General features: G+C 36.8%; 1 protein-coding gene across 2 annotated transcripts in view; it reads right to left on the bottom strand.

Annotated features, from left to right (window-relative positions):
* The window catches only part of TOR1AIP1 (torsin 1A interacting protein 1), a 43,396-nt gene that overhangs the window by 24,108 nt on the left and 1,583 nt on the right, over positions 1-17,705 (bottom strand). Inside the window, exons 2-4 of one of the 2 annotated variants that reach the window (XM_060643815.3) lie at positions 17,079-17,156; positions 11,443-11,502; positions 10,456-10,500 (exon numbers count right to left, since the gene is read on the bottom strand). In XM_060643815.3, the coding sequence (XP_060499798.1) occupies positions 10,456-10,500; positions 11,443-11,502; positions 17,079-17,156 (183 nt within the window). The remainder of the gene's footprint in view (positions 1-10,455; positions 10,501-11,442; positions 11,503-17,078; positions 17,157-17,705) is intronic. The other variant, XM_060643816.3, reaches the window with a different exon arrangement.

Consider the following 17,705-nt stretch of genomic DNA (forward strand, 5'->3'; position numbering starts at 1 on the left):
GTGAACATAAAGACAGACCAACTAAAATTTTTCTTCTGTTAAATGTTAAAAAATATGTTATTTCCCTTTAGGTTATTTCAGAAATAAGTACGATACAACCTAGAATCAGGAAGAGTTTATTTTTCTTTCAGCCGCAGGTCCGTTTGTACTCTAAACTGTAACCTGTTTGCAGAAAGTATGAAATTCTCCATTGATAAATATTCCAGTCCCTATAGGTTTACTGAATTCTCACTCTCCTATTTGCCACACTCCCCATGCCGTCTTGAGAAACCCATCATACTGGTGGAAAAGACAAATCAGTTCTTTACTGCACTAGTATGTCCAGAAGAAGAAAGGGAGAGAAACCCTAGCTCCAGCACGTCCACGTATGCTATTTTTTTTGAGAGCCAGAGAATTTGGACAAAGATAAATGAGCAACGTGTATCGAACACAGTATTTTTATATGGGCTATACTGAAAAAAAAAAAAAAAATTTAAGGGAGATAAACCCAAAGGGTGGCATTGTACAACTGGGCTAAAATATTGCTGAGTTATCTTTTGAGAAGTGGCATGAATCAGACTGCTCACAAAGCTGAAATCTTTCTTTTCAGCTTTCCCTCTGTTGCTTTTAACCCCTTTTGCTTTTCAAAAAGGGGAAAACAATACCGTGGAAGGCAAGTGCCAACACATTATACGGTGAACTTGGAAATATTTTCTTCAGATCAGTTTAATTATATTAATATAACACTGGTCAAACTACCACTATGACAGGGGCAAGTGTAAATCACTATGTGAAATACATTTGCCAATATTTTTGGTATAGGAAAAAACTAACCAAAACAGCAAATACTATGTCACTCTTATAAAGCTAGGACCTGGTATATTATATTCCATTTTAATCTAGGGTCATAAGGGAAACTGTCTTTTCAATTTTCTTTTTCAAGCAGAAAAATGGAAAATCAAACTTGCCTTAGTGCTATTCTCTTAAAATTTTTTCATTAATATTTCCACTCATACAAAAAGATATCGTTCCATAACACACATATTATCCCTTTTGTAGAGTTTATTTTCATTTATATAACTATTCACATAGCATGCAAACAAAAGATGTTTTCTTAAGAGCCAATAGTTACATCTTAGTCATTATCTTAATAATAGTTACTTCCTTGATAATTTGCATGCTGCCAGTTAGTTTTCAAAAATACCCTTCATATCTGCTGATTCCCTAATGTCACAAGAGGACTCTCATAGGTAAGGTTTATGGTATTAAGTGACGTGTCTAAGGGTGTCAGGATGAACAAGTGATAAAAAAGGAACTGAATACAGGCTCTTCTGATTTCTAGTCTACCACCCATCTACCACTGCATCAGTCTTATTTATAATGGTATGTATTCAGCACTTAATGATAATTATTTTGTTTTATTAATTTTCTTTTAAAGAGCAGCTTAAGATTCACAGCAAAACTGAGGGGAAGGTAGATAGATTTCCTTTATGTTTCCTGCCCCACACATGCATAGCTTCCACCATTATCAACATCCCCCACCAGAGTGGTATATTTGTTGAATAGTGGTAAAATTGATGGATCTACATTTACACATCATGTTCACCCAAAGACCCTAATTTACATTACAGTTCACTCTTGGTGTTGTGCATTCTATGGGTTTAGACAAACATATAATGACATGTATCCATCATTATGATATCCTACAGAGTATTTTCATGCCCTAAAAACCCTCTGTGTTCCACCTATTCATCCTTCCCCTACCACCACCACCACACCTTTGATGACCATTAATCTTTTTGTTTCTGTTTTAATGTTTATTTATTTTTGAGAAAGAGAGAGACAGAATGTGAGCAGATGAGGGGCAGAGACAGGGAGACACAGAATCCAAAGCAGACTTCAGGTTCTGAGCTGTCAGCACAGAGCCTGACACGGGGCTCAAACCCACGAACTGTGAAATCATGACCTGAGCGAAGTTGGGTGCTTAACCGACCGAGCCACCCAGGTGCCCCAATGACCACTGATCTTTTTACTGTCTCAATAGTTTTGCCTTTTCCAGAACAGTCATATAGGTTCCTCCATGTCTTTTCATGGCTTGACAGCTCAGTGCTTTATAGCACTGAATAACACCCCACCGTCTGGATGTGCCAGTTTATCCATTCACCTACTGAAAGACACATTGGTTGCTTCCAAGTAGAATAATTCCAATAATTATTCCAATTATGAATAATTCTGCTATAAACGTGTGTGCAGGCTTTTGTGTAAACATTAAGTTTTCAACTCATTTGGGTAAATATCCAAGAGTGTAATTGCTGGATCATATGGTAAGAATGACAATGTCATGATGACATACAATGTAGGACATCTTTTCATATGCTCATTTGCCATCTGTATATCTGTTGTTGGGGTGTCTGTTAAGTCTTTAGCTCATTTTTTAAATCAGGTTTTTTTTTTTATTGTTGAGTTCTAAGAGTTCTTTGTATACTTTGGATAATTGTCCTTTATTAGATGTGTCATTTGCAAGTATTTGCTCTCAGTGTCTTGTGTTTTTATTCTCTTGTCATTCTTTTGCAGAGCAGAAGTTTGTAACTTCACTGAAGTTCAGCTTATCAATTCTTTCATGGGTTGTGCTCTTTGTTTTCATCTAAAGAAGCATCAGCATACCCAAAGGCCTTTAGATTTTCTTCTGGGACTTTTGTACAGTTTTTTAAAAAAACTTACATTTAGGCCTGTGATACATTTTTAGTTAATATTTGCAAAGGGTTTAAGGTCTGTGTCTAGATTTTTTTTTTTTTGCATGTGGATATCCAGTTGTTCTAGCCATTTGTTGAAAAGATTCTGCCCTCCATTGTATTGACTTTGTTAAAGATCAGTAGACTACACGTGGATCTGTTTATGGGTTCTCTATTCTGTTCTATTCATCTATTCTTCTACCAATACCACACTGTCTAGATTACTGAAGCTTCACCGTCAGTCTTGAGGTTAAGTCCTCCTACTTTATTCTTCAATACTGTATCGGCTATGCTGGGTCTTTTGACTCTATATGAACTTAATCATTTTCTCAAAATAAGTTGTTGGGATTTTGACTGGGAATGCACTGAATTTACAGATTAAGTTGAAAAGAACTGACTTCTTGACAATACTGAGTCTTCCTATCCATGAACGTGGAATATCTCTCCGTCGGTTTTAAGTAAATTCTTTGATTTCATTTATGAGTTTTATAATTTTTCTCACATAGATCTTGTACATATCTTCTTAGATATATACCTGTAAGCATTTCGGTGGGGAGAAGGGTGCTAACTAAATTGTGTTGTTTTTAATTTCAAATTTTTCTTGTTCATTGCTGGTATGTAGGACAGTGATTGGCTTTTTTATATTAACTTTACATTCTGCAACCTTGCTATAATTGCTTATTAGTTCCTATTTTTTGTCCATTCTTTTGGATTTCCTACACAGATGATCACGTTACCTGTGAACCAAGACACTTCTTCCTTCCCAACCTGTATACCTTTTGCTTCCCTTTGTCTTACTGCATTAGCTACGTTGCTCCAGCACAATGTTGAAAAGAAGTGGTGAGCAGGGGCATCTATGCCTAAATATCCATTTAGGTTCCTTCCTATCATACCTTGATGGCTTATTCCTTTTTAGCACTGATATTAGTACAAAAGCTTCCAGTGTCTCACCATTATGTTACCTGTAAGGTTTTTTTTTTGTAGATAGTGTTTATCAAGTTGAGAAAGATTCCCTCTATTCCCAGTTTACTGAGAGTTTTTATCATGAATCGGTGTTGGATTCTGTCAAACACTTTTTCTGCATCTATTAATACTATGTGTTTTTTGCTTTTTTAGTCTGTTAATATGATAGATTCTCAAATGTCGAGCCAGTCTTTCATACCTACGACAAATCCTGTTTGGTTGTAGCATTTTTTTTTTTTTTCAGTTTTAAAGTAATCTGTATAGTCAATGTGGAGCTTGAACCCACAACCCCAAGATTAAGAGTTATGTTCTTTACCAAGTGAGCCAGCCAGGTGCCCCTAATTCTTTTTGTAGTTTTTTAAAATTCATTTTGCTAATATTTTGTGAAATACTGCATCTGTTCATGAGATATTGATCTATAGTTTTCTTGTGTTTGTCTGGTTTTAGTATTAGGGGAATGCTGGCCTTACAAAATGAGTTAGGAAGTATTTCCTCTACTTTTATCCTCTGAAAGGTACCTTAGAGAACTGGTATAATTAATTTCTTTAAATATTTGATAGTATTCACCAGTGAACTCATTTAGGCCTGGTGCTTTCTGTTTTGGAAATTTATTAAATATTGAGTCAATGTATTTAAATAGATATAGATGTATTTAAATAGATAACAGATTATCTATTTCTTCTTGTGTGTTTTAGCCGATTGTGTCTTTCATGGAAAGGGTCCATTTCATCTAGATTATCAAATTTGTGGGCTTCAACATGTTCATAGTATTTCTATATTATCCTTTTAATTTTCATGAAATCTATACTAATTTGTGTCCTTTTACCTTAGTTTACCTCTTTTCTTTTTTTATCCTTAGCCTGGTTAAAGGCTTTCCCTTTGAATGATGATTCTGCAAGATACAGAATTCTAGGTTGGTGGTTTTTTCCTCTCACACTTAAAATCATTCATTCCACACTCTCTTCTCACTTGCATGGTTTCTGAAGAGAAGTTGGATGTAATTCTTATCTTTGTTCCTTTATGGGTCAGGTGTCTTCTCTTCCTATAACTTCTTTCAGGTTTTCTTCATCTTTGATTTTCTGTAGTTTGAAAACGATAAACACCCAGGTGTATTTTTTGTGCATTTGTTCTGCTTGATGTTCTCAGAGCTTCCTGAATCTGTGGTTTGGTGTCTGACATTAATTTGGAGAAATTCTAGATCATTGTCTCAAGTATTTCTTCTGTTCCTTTTTTCTCCTCCTTCTGGCACTCCCATTATGCGTATGTTACATACAATATTTTATAGTTGTATAGTCCTTGGATGTTCCATTTTGTTGAGTCGTTTCCTCTGCTTTTTGGTTGAGAATTGTATTTGAGAATTGACATATGACACTGTGTAAGTATGTGTAGATGTTGACTTGATACATTTATATATTGATTACCACCATAGCACTGGTTAACACCTCTATCACATTATCATTTATTTGAGGATTCTATCAATATGCCCTCTAGCACAGAAATTTTTTCCTCAGCCAAGTCCAGTCTAATATGTCTATCAAAGGCGTTCATTTCTATTACAGTGATTTTGAATCCCTTGCATTTCTTTTTGCTTCCTAGGATTTCCATCTCTGCTTACATTGTCCATCTGTTTGTGCATGCTGTCTACTTTATCCATTAGAATCCCTAGCATACTAATCATAGTCGTTTTAAATTTCTGGTCTGATTATTTCCAACACCCTTGCCATACTGGTTCGGATGTTGGCTTTGTCTCTTCAAATTGTTTTCTGCCTTTCATTATGTCTTGATACCATACCTTAAGGTTAAGATTTTGTCTTGATGGTGGACATGATGTACTGGTTAAAGGAACTTCTGTAACTAGGTCTCTAGTAATGTGATGATGAGGTCCAGAGAGAAAGGGAAAGGGCTTCATAGTCCTATAATTAGGTCTTAGTCTCTTAGTGAATTTATGCCACAAATGGCTCTCAGTGTTTTTCTTTTCTCCTTAGGTGGGACATGTTGTCTACGGTGGCCTGGAATAGAGTATTTTCCTTTCCCCAGGTCAGTTGGGCTGATAATACCCCAGTAGGTCAGGTTCTGGGTAACTAGACTGCCCTGAAGGCAGGCCTTATTAAGAACAGAGTGCTCTGGCATATTTCAAAATGATTCTTTCCCCCCCACCCCCCGCTCCCTGCTGAAGCATGAGGGGACTTTTCTCTGATATTTACTATGGGAATTTGGTCGAGCCCCTGGAGGTATACCTCAAAATCTAGTGGGGTACTCCCCATGACTGGGTCCCCTTGGAATATTTAACTCAGACTTCTGCACACCAAGCCTCCTGCAGTTCATCAGTTACAGTTCAGATTTTGCTACCCCAGAACTGGTTCCTGGAGACATCTCCACTTTCGAGCCTGAGCTCTTGGTAAGCCACAATTTCCTGTATTTGCATCTTTCTCCAACTTTGAGGGCAGGGGTTTGCCCTGCGTTCTCTCCTTTCTCACAGATCCAAAAAAGAGCTTTTGATTTTTTAGATGTGTTTATTCGTTGCTAGGTTAGCTTCTTACACGTGGAACAGGAGGGAAACCAAAAGTCTCTCTCAATAATTTTTTGAATTAATGACAAAGAAAAGGCTGAGGGCTGAACTCTTCTAATACAAGAGGTTCCAATAACTTCTAAGTGTAACTCGTTTAAAATAGAGCTTTGCAGGGAGCCTGGGTGGCTCAGTCAGTTATGCATCTGATTTCGGCTCAGGTCATGATCTCGCAGTTTGTGAGTCTGAGCCCATCTGGGAGTCCCTCTTTCTTCCCCTCTGCTCCTCCCTCGCTTGAGCATACACATGTTCTTTTTCTCAAAATAATAAATAAACTTAAAAAATAAGATCTAACAGTAGCTTTGCTAAAGTTACAACTATATTTGAACATTATGTTTTATATAGTTTAAAATTATTTGGTATAGCAAAATTTTAGGCTAAATTGATTTTAGAATCTGTGTGTTTCTTCACTGAGTCACCAGAAAGAAAATGAATAGTGCAGTAATCCCTCCCTTTCTGATCCTGATATAATTTATTTCCATGTACTTTTTAAACTCCAGGTCAATTTGTTCAGAGCCAAATCACCTAGTAATTAATCACTCATATAAAAGTAAAATTAAATCTCCTTTATTGTTTATGTATGTGTTGTCCAATTAGCATGGGGAGAATTTAAGAATTTTTTTTAACCAACTTATATAAGGGAGCTCCCCATTTATTTTTTATATCATTATATTTCAAGTATTTAATATATCATGGATTTCTGAACACTTTAATCTAGTGTCCAAAGGTCTTTTCTTTAGAATTTTATGTTTCTGGGGCGCCTAAGTAGTTCAGTTGGTTAAGCGTCTGACTCTTGGTTTCAGCTCCGGTCATGATCTCGTGGCTTTGTGAGTTCAAGCCCCACATCAGGCTCTGTGCTGGTGGCATGGAGCCTGCTTGGAATTCTCTCTCTCCCTCTCTCTCTTCCCCTTCCCCACTCATGCTGTCTCTCTCTCAAAATAAATAAATAAACTTTAAAAATTTTTTTAAAGAATTTTATGTTGCTAACAATATCAATAGTATTCAAAGGGTGAACAATAACTTGTTAAACAAGGCTGTCTTCAATATTATTACTAATATTGTGCCTTATGCATAATCCAATAATATCTTATGAATTAGATGTTCTATACATTTGACAATAATCATCATTGTTATCAGTCTACTCGTTGTCTTGGCTATAGACTTTTTAACTGTGATTTTCATTCTGGTACATGAAGGTCAGGAATTTCAAGTCCTCCTAAATGCCATTTCCTCCATGAAACCTTCCCAACCTCTCCTGCAGAATAAGGCACTTCTCTTCTAGGCTATCAAATACATATACCACCATTTTAACACTTACAACATTAATTTATCTAGCTTGTTTTTTTTTTTTCTTTTTTTTTCCATTATCTCTCTAAGAGCTACTACTCTAAGAGCTAGGGGAAAAAATTATCATGGCTCTTTATGGTTCCAGCATTTAGGCCAGTCACTGATACATACAGAAGGTGGTTAAAAATAAATGTTTGTTTAATAAATGAATAGACTTTTGTATCACAGAATAAAAACCTTTAAGACTTTTGCTAAAATTGTTCATACCATGACAAAAAAAAAACATGACTTAACAACTCAAGAAAATAGTGTGAAATTAGTGCTTAATAATGAGGTTTCATGCAAGGTTTTAAACATTCTACATTTTCACCTTTTTAACCCAAGCCACAAAGAATGCATAAATATTTAAATACAATCTGATGATGAATCAGTAGCATTTAGTACCACATGAGAAGTTTTCATTTTATTTCCCTGTTTCGCATTCATCTTCATTTTAAACCTCTTGGCTTCTACGTGTAGAAGGTTAAAATACTTTTTTTTTAAAAAAGGTATTACTCTTCCCTATGCTTATGCAGAAGCTTTGAGAAATTCAACTCTTATTTGGAGTAATGATACCTTCAATTAAAAAAAAGTTAAAATATTATAAAAGTTGTAGCAAAACAGAGAGAGAATAGGCTGGGTCACAGTAGATCTTCCCAAAGCTGGGGACATCCTGGCTAAGGTTGGTGGGGTTGCGGGGGGGTTTAGCCTTGGGCCTGGGGTGGCAGCTTCACCACCTAGGATCCCCAGGACCCACCACTCCCCCAACTGGTGTCCCCCAGATTCACGGTGAGAACATGGCACTGGCTCTTAGTTCTGACATACTGGCCACTGACCTCGCCTACACCTGGTCCACAAAGGGATGCGATTTCACCGGGCCCACAAGACCTCTGAAAAAGCCGTCTTCACGGCCTAGACCAAGGGGGTCGCCCTCAACCAGCTGCGGCCGAAGGAGCTACGGACCGTCAGCCCCCTGTTCTCTGGTGGTGTGAGCCGCCTGTGGTACTCAGGCCACAGCATGGAGCAGTATGCTGCTCTGGGTGGCACGGCACGCGCCAGTGAGCACTGCTGTGGGCCCAGGAGGCCTAGAGCCCTCGCCACCCGGCTCCCAAATAAAGTGGGCCCAAAAGGAAAACAAAATTATACAGGCTGTGGCATTTAGTAGACAAATGGCAATGAATAAAGGAGCTGTTAAGGAGGTACCACTTTTCCAATGATCTCAACCAACTAATAAAAGGACTTTCAGAAGACCTAGGGCACTTGTTTGTTGTAAGAATTGATCACATACAACCATCTCTTCAGGCAGAGACAAACCACTAATTATACCACTTTCCTTTCCTCAGCTACAGTTTTAAAGGAAAACACAAAGTTCCAGGTATACCTGTACTATAAGGTTTTCTATTCCTAGAGACTTATTGCATGTGTTGGTGTGAGCAGTGAAGTGAAGGATACTCAAGGAACTCATACTTTGTATTTTGTCTGGGGACAAAGACATGAAGGTTTCACAAATGAGACTCTGATGCTTTCTCAAAGAGAAGACTAGACAGAACACAAGAGTCCGTGTGTCTCCCGTCTTCTTACGCTGTCAGTACAGGCTAGGGTGGAGTGCTTTAAAAAAAAATCTATGTTGAGGCAAGTATGCAACTCTCTGAATTTACTCTTAGAACAAACAAATGACCGTTTGGGTGATTTGCTGTCTTTATTCCTGCCACCGGTATAAACCAGGGAGCGGTAAGCTTTTTCCATAGAGGGTCATATAGTAAACATATTTGAGGCTTTGCTAGCCACACAAGGTCTCTTTCCTTAGCTCACAGGCTGTGCAAAAACAGGACTGCAGGTCAGATTTTTAACTAGAGGCTGACCCACAGCATAGACACCTTTAAGAGTGGTACCTTTAAGATTATTCAATGCCAATATGCTTTTGAGAAGAGAGGCAGAGTGGGGCAGCAGGAAGGAGTAGAAAGAACGGTCTGGGGATATTACTAGTATTCAAGCTCCATGAACAGTCATTTTTGATATTCTAAGAGGTACTAGCATTACTATAAAAAAGAATCAGAGGAGGCCATTTTCTGTTAATCCCACAGAAATGTTCTTTAAACTGGAAAGCACTTTTAAAAGTTACTTCTCACTATAAAGTACTTATAAAAATCATTTCTAACTCTAGCATAAAGAGTAAAAGTGGATTATTTCAACTTCAAGTTCTTTACCAATTAAGAAACTATGACTTAAAAAAATTTTTTTAAGTTTTTAAATAAAGCACTTGAGAAACTCTACTGGGTACCAGTACACATGATGAACTGCATACTGTAAGGATCACTTTCAGACACTATCCTGAGGTCTCCAAAAAGTCAACCCGAGTTTAACTGAAAGATGAATTTTTAAAAAGTTGCAGCTATTTTTTTAAAAAAGGGGAAGTTTCCTTCGTTTTGACTCATCTCTAAATTTAGAAAAATACTGTAACTTAAAACTAAGTCTAACCACAATCAATGTAGGTTCTCTTAACGCTGTGGATCTGGGTATCTCATGTCCTACACCAAAGCAAACACTGGAAAGTGAATCTCTAATTCACTTTCTAACTCAAGAAAAACTATGAATTGGTAAGCTGATATTCCTTTTTCTCATAGAAATGTGAATTCAACAAAGTCTAATAAAAATTAAAATGTGTTTGTATTACATGTTCCTATATGAACTTAAATAACAAAAGACATAATTTCAGACAGAATTAAGAATCAGGGCAATAAGAAAGGTCATAGCCATAGGCACAGTGTCCCACAAGCTGAGAAAATGAACAAAGAAATATTCTCAAGCCAGTGACCAACTGTGTATACTCCTGTGTTCTGATCCTCAGAACCCTTGAAAAGAACCTGTAAGAATTAGAGATAAACAAACCTAATTCACTCATTTTAGTATTTCCATTTGTTTTGTATGCCGAATCTGCAAGAGAGATAGCAAGAAAATGATTAGAGCTTAAGAGGAAATGCATCATGTGGTCCTTTACCACAGGTTCATCATCAAAACCTTAACAGATCTTTGTCATTGTAATACTTAAAACGACAGTTATCAAAAAAAACCCATCCTAATTCTTTCTTAAAGAGAAGGATCAAGAAGTAGAAACCTAATGTGAAGATAAATAAGGTTCTTCTTTAGTTCCCATGATAAAGCACCCCTATGTGCTAATGAACTCTGACAAGGAAGCAGAAGTAGACTGCTTGGATGCCTTTACTGGTTATCTCTCACAGTCATGAAATCAACTTAAGGGCAATACTTGTTAGAGGTTTTCATCAAAAAGAAATGTAAATGAGGCAGAAAAATTTGATAGCACTGAGCTAGAAAGCCTCGGTCTTGATTTTTTTATTAGCATTATGCTGGGAAGAATAAAAAGCCCCTGATCCTAGTTTAAAATCATCATACTAACAAAAAAGAGTCATAGAAACCTCTTAAAAACAATGAGGAAGGACTTTATATATATGTGTGTGTATATATATATATATATACACACACATATATACACACATACACATATGTATGGAAAGATGTCTCAATAGATTAAGTAAAAATAAAAACACAATAAGAAGGTACAGAAAAGAGTGTTTATTGGGCTAACATTTGTGATAAAAGGAAGGAAAATATCATTTATGCATGAATTTCTTTGTAGCTCCATTAAATATCTCTAAAAAAAGACCTAAGAAACTGAAAACACTGGTTCCCTCTAATGAGGAGGCTAGGTGGGTAAAGGACAGAGGGACAGGGAGATTTTTCACCATGTATTTATAATAACTTTTAAATTTCGAACCATATGAATACATGCACTAACCTATTTAAAAATAAAGCTATATTTACAAAACATTTAAACCAACAGACAAAACAATCTCTTACCAGGTCTTGGGCTTCTTAGGGGGCGTCTACACAGGCTGATTACAGGATCTTCACTCAGCACTAATATAGGAAGAAAGAACATTAAAAAATATATAAAATGTCAAACATACTAGATTTATTATACAATTATCTATTTATTCAACAAAGGTTTTTCTGAACCCTTCATTATTTTAAGTATGGGAATGTAAAACTGAACTACCAATTTCCTGCCATAAAAAATTTATGAACATGATAGAAAAAATACGCAATTTTTCTCAGCAGATCACATTTATATAAGAAAGGAATACCAAATAAAACTCTTCTAAATTTCTCATATGAGAACCAAATTTGTACTGTAGCACCAACTCAATTATTCCATTTGAGGCTTATCCTCATTATGGATTATTCATGGCATACTTTAATTTAGGAGTTAACTTCCTGAGAGTTAATATAGTACCTCCAACTATTTAACCTTGTGTGTGTGTTCAGGAAATGCAAACTCTAACTTAAATAAAGTGTTACCATTAGCCAGGGTTTCAGACTGTCTATGGTTCAATGGTATAGGGCTAATGGGGAAGCCAATCCCATCATATAAAATGTTAACCTAGAAAGCCAAGCTGTGTTCTCAAAAAACATCAAACATTATCTAAAGTCCAATATATATCTGAATTTGGATTATATTATGTTTGTTTCATTTATCTTTATAAAAAACATCATGGAGCCCCTGAGTGGCTCAGTTGGTTAAGCATCAGACTCCTGATTTTGGCTCAGGTCATGATCTCACGATTTGTGAGTTTGAGCACCACATCAGGCTCTGCACTGACAGTGTGAAGCCTGCTTGGGATTCTCTCTCTCTCCCTTTCTCTGTCCCTCCCCTGCACATGTGCACATGCTCTCTCTCTCAAAATAAATGAAACTTAAAAACAACAACAACAACAACAACATTGTGTTTGGCGCTGTAGGAGAACAGTGAAAACCATTCTGAACTGGTTATCACTGGTCCCCGCCATTACACTGACTGCCTATGTTTGTTTTTACAAAACTGACTTCACGCAATTTCCCCATTAAGAGTATCCAGAAGAGAAACTGTGATGGGCCAGGCACTTGTTTGTTCGAAAAACACTTATTGAACATGTTTCTATATATCTTAAAGACAGAGATGTAGAAAAGCAATTAAACTTCTGTAGCTCAAAAAGGCAGAACTAAGATCAACACACAGAAAGTAAGAGAAAAGTTAGCTTTTAATTACTTAAGTTATTAATGTTGTCTCCAAAACAGAACAGATAGTGAGGGAATGATTTTCACCTCACTGAAAATGATCAGGCAGTATATGAATGGATGCTAACAAAGGGATACTTGCATTGATAGAGACTTTGGGTAGATGAATTCCCTAAATCTTCCAGCTGTAAGATTCTATGAAATATCTATCTCAGTTGCTAGTATTTCAAACATCAGGTATTTAAAACTTATAAAAATAGCTTTTAAAATAAATTCTGTACATGTTCATAATCCCATTATTACAACTACTTTCCTCTTTTTCTCTTCTGCATTCTCACCTTTATCAGGCTTAATTAAAACCTAAAACTCAACTTAATCTATAGACATCAATTACTACTTTTTTTCCCTATCTTTTAAGAAGTATTTCCTGGGGGCGCCTGGGTGGCTCAGTCGGTTGAGCGGCCGACTTCGGCTCAAGTCGTGATCTCGCGGTCCGTGAGTTCGAGCCCCGCATTGGGCTCTGTGCTGACAGCTCAGAGCCTGGAGCCTGTTTCAGATTCTGTGTCTCCCTCTCTCTGACCCTCCCCTGTTCATGCTCTGTCTCTGTCTCAAAAATAAATAAACGTTAAAAAAAAAAAAAATTAAAAAAAAAAAAGAAGTATTTCCTGTACGCTCTATTATGTACATATCCTTAGAGAAGATGCTTCAAGGAGACAGAGTACCAAAGAGAGATAGTATTAGAGAATAAAAGAGCAAGTACCCTTATTTTGTAGCAATCTTCTTCCCTTGTCTGCTTTTGCTCACTGCTGCACCCCCAGCATCTAGCATGGGGACTGGCATAAAGTAGGTACTCAGTAAAGATCTAGAGAATGAATACTCCAAAAAAATCAAATGTTCAGCAGCCAGAGAATCAAATGTTCATGACAAAATGGTAGATATTAAAAAATAATTATCTATGATTATTTAACTAGAAACCACAACTGTTGGAACAAAAATACCTATTTAACTTTAGGAAAAGTAAATGAAGTTCTCCCAATATAATTTTATATTGTAAAATAGTTCCATGATTTCCAGAAAGGAATGAATCTGACCACAGAACAGTTATGTAAGAATACATGGACTGGGGCACCTGGGTGACTCAGTCTGTTAAAAGTGTCCAACTTTGGCTCAGGTCATGATCTCATAGTTTGTGAGTTCAAACCATGCATCAGGTTCTGTGCTGACAGCTTGAAGCCTGGAGCCTGGAGCCTGTTTCAGATTCTATATCTCCCTCTCTCTGTCTCTGCTTCTCCCTCACTCAAGAATTTCCTCTCTTTCAAGAATAAACATTAAAATACATACATACACACATACATACATGGACTGAACTGAATGAACAACTCAATGACTATTTTAATGTGAAAACATTTCAATTCTGGAACTTCAAACAATAAGAGTTCAATCTGTATCCCTGTTCTAAACTAATCAGTATTTCTCATGGCTTAGAAAAACAGGAAGGCAGATGATGTAGTTGTCTTTAGTAGGTTGTTTTAGAAGGTGGCCCGTTGGCTTTGGTCTTTATTCTTAAGGGTATTTTTGGATAGATTTCTCTCAGTCCACACCAGTGGTCCTATATACAATTACAGCACTATTTTTCAACATGAAAGTTAAACAGAAAGGCTATAAGGGGAAAGGTCTACTTAAACTAGTACTCCATCAAAGAGTGACTACTATTTACATAATTCCTCCGCTAGACACACATTATAAGCATTTGTTCAATAATTCCCTAAACTCTTTCCTTGAAGCATGCCAAGTGCTTGATGCAGGATGATTTTTTTTTTTAATTTTTTTTTTTTAACGTTTACTTATTTTTGAGACAGAGAGAGACAGAGCATGAACAGGGGAGGGGCAGAGAGAGAGGCAGACACAGAATCTGAAACAGGTTCCAGGCTCTGAGCTGTCAGCACAGAGCCCGACGCGGGGCTCGAACTCACGGACCGTGAGATCATGACCTGAGCCGAAGTCGGACGCTTAAGCGACCAAGCCACCCAGGCGCCCCTGCAGGATGATTTTTAAAAGTACCACTGAATTCTTGGGGCGCCTGGGTGGCTAAGTTGGTTGAACATCGACTCCTGATTTCAGCTCAGGTAATGATCTCACCATTCGTGAGCTCGAGCCCCACGTCTGGCTCCATGCTGTCAGCATGGAGCCTGCTTGGGATTCTCCTCCATCTATGTCTGTCCTTCCCCTGTTCACTCTTTCCCTCAAAATAAACAAACTTTAAAAAAGCTCTTTTATAAATAAAGAAATAAATAAATGTACCACTGAATTCTTAATATCTCAAATCTCCCAAAGATGTAAATATCCTCATTTCTACTTATATGCATGCTACACTACTGATACATTCCAGGTAATTTATGCATAGGTTCCATCAATTTATTATCTATACTGAGAAATGTTTTTTCTTTTCCATTTCTAATTACAACATAAGCTTCTTGAGAAAAGGAAATGCTTAAGCAAAACTTTATGAACTTCACACCTCTTGTAAAGTACCATAAGGGGCAGGGAGCGGGAGGGACTCCTTGTATCTGTGTTTTACTGTGTACAAAATATGCATGCACTGTATCATTTCCTCAGTGGCCTTGCGGGTTCGGCAGGGGAAATGATAGGATAAAGGCCCGTGTCTCAAGGTGGGTGGGTAACATAAGCAAAGTCCAGTGAGCTTTGCACAACATTATGCAGCTGTGTACCTCGTTAGTGGTCCTTAAACATAGACCTAATGTGAACTCCAAAAGACTGTTCAAGGTATTTTATTATATAACAGTTTTATAATGGTCTATAGGCTGGTGTTCAACAGTCTTCATTCTATCAATTTACTTAAATTAACACCATAATTTTTATACGTTTACTCTAAATTTTAGAAAAGTTTGCTTCTCTAGGTGTAAGAGATAAGCAAATAAATATGCTATGATAAAATTTCAAGAATATGATTTTTCCACATGGCTGGGAAAATCTATAGCATTTATTACTCAAAGCATTTTTCTAAGATAGTTTATAATCTTAACCCAGTAACATAGGCAATTCAAGGAATTAAATATAAAGGGCGTGTTTACTTAGAACTAAACTTGAACTAGATGTACCTTATTCTAAATTGAGGACAGAATAGGTCAAATCATAAAGCATAATCTTATTAGAAGCAATGGCTAAGGAAACAAGTCAAGATAGGAGTTTTACTGTTGTGGGACTTTCTTAATATCAAAAACAGCAAACTGAAAATAAACGGAACTAAAAACCAAAGGAATTAAGCATTAGCAACTGAACTAAATCCATTTCCTTGCTTTCCAAAAGAGTTTTAACAGCTTTTAAAACTTAAGTAGACTGTCAACATAGCCTAAGTCTATGTTACATTGATAATAAAATGCAAATGTTTTTACACTTTAACATCTCTGAAATTGAGGGGGGCGGGGTGCCTGGGTGGCTCAGTCCGTTAAACATCCGACTCTTGGTTTTGGCTCAGGTCATCATGTCACGATTCATTAGTTCGAGACCCATATCGGGCTCTGTGCTGACAGTGTGAAGCCTGCTTGGGATTCTCTCACTCCCTCTCTCTCTGCCCCTCCCACATGCGCTCACTCTCTCTAAAAATAAATAAACTTTAAAAAAAAAAAAGTCTTTAACATCTCTGAAATTGGGATGCATCATACAATCTACGGGATGTTACAGTTTAACTGGCAGCATTTCTTCCTTCTAGGTGGTACATAAAACGATGGTGAATCTTACAACTGATGACATTTTAGATTTGATGAAATATTGACCATATCATGCCATGATTTTACTATACAGATCACTCAATCCATTTTATTTTTAGTTTCTTATTTAAGTAGGCCCCATGCCCAATGTAGGGCTTCGACTCACCACCCTGAGATCGAGAGTCACACGCTTCACTGACTAAGCCAGCCAGGTGCCCCCACTTAATCCATTTTAAATGGAAGGTAGTGAGACATATTCACTCACACCACACTTAACGAATTTCACTGAGTGGCTAATTATTACATGGGAGAGTGACAATGAGGTACTTGGGGAAAATGAAAGGGTTTTGAAGAAGACAAATCTGGAGCCGATTTTGGCTGTCACATTATCATGTAAACATAGAGAAGGGTCTTAGCCTCTCTGAGCTTCAGTTTTCTCACCTATAAAATGGGCACATCTATCCTGCAGAGTTATGTGAATGAATTACCATATCCAAAGTGGCTCGTAATTAGTAGATACTCAAGTATCCATTCCATCTTTTCATGACATATACCTATATGGTTTAACTCAATAAACTATAGAGAAGATTCACTGTAATTCTGAATAAGTTATGATTGGGACCCTTGATGAACCAGGCTATAGTGTGTACATTAAAAAAAAGAAATGAAAAAGATGGCAGGTAAGGCAAAAAATAAAATCACTCTTCTTACCTGGAATTTCTTGTGTTCTCTGGATAGTTTTCTTTGAGACTGTTTGGCTTAAAATAGTTTGTGAAGATGGTTCATCCTCTAAAGAACAGAAATGACAACTGTCAAAATTCACAATATATGATCCGGTACAGATTATGCACCTTAACGGTAATATAAAAGCAAAAATGCACATAATTCATTTCTTTAGCAATGTGTAATTGAGCCTACCAAAACTTAGGAATTCGGGTCTAACTACTCTTGAGGCAATATAAAAACAAATTATTTACCTTTGATGCTTTAGTATAAAAGTCTACTACTTTAGAAATTTAAAAGATGGGCTACAGTTTCAGAAATGATGTGGGAGAAAGCAGAGGAGTGAAAAATGTTTAGACCCTTATAGATTTTTTTTACTAAAATAGAGGTAAATCCTTCATGTGTTAAAAAAGCTGATAAAACTGCACCAGGTTCTGTGGCAGAGTCCCTATAATGTAACATTTACTGCCTACTTGTGCAAAGCATTCCTCAGATACTGAAGGAGGTACAACCTAACTTCAAAGATGGGACCTTTGTCTTCAGGTTTCTAACCTTTAAAGAAACACACACTAACCTATATATGAGCTAAACTGTCTTGAGTACCTACACCCAGTA

Source organism: Panthera onca, chromosome F1 (genome assembly GCF_046562875.1).
Source record: "Panthera onca isolate mPanOnc1 chromosome F1, mPanOnc1 haplotype 2, whole genome shotgun sequence".
Taxonomy (NCBI): Eukaryota; Metazoa; Chordata; class Mammalia; order Carnivora; family Felidae; genus Panthera; species Panthera onca.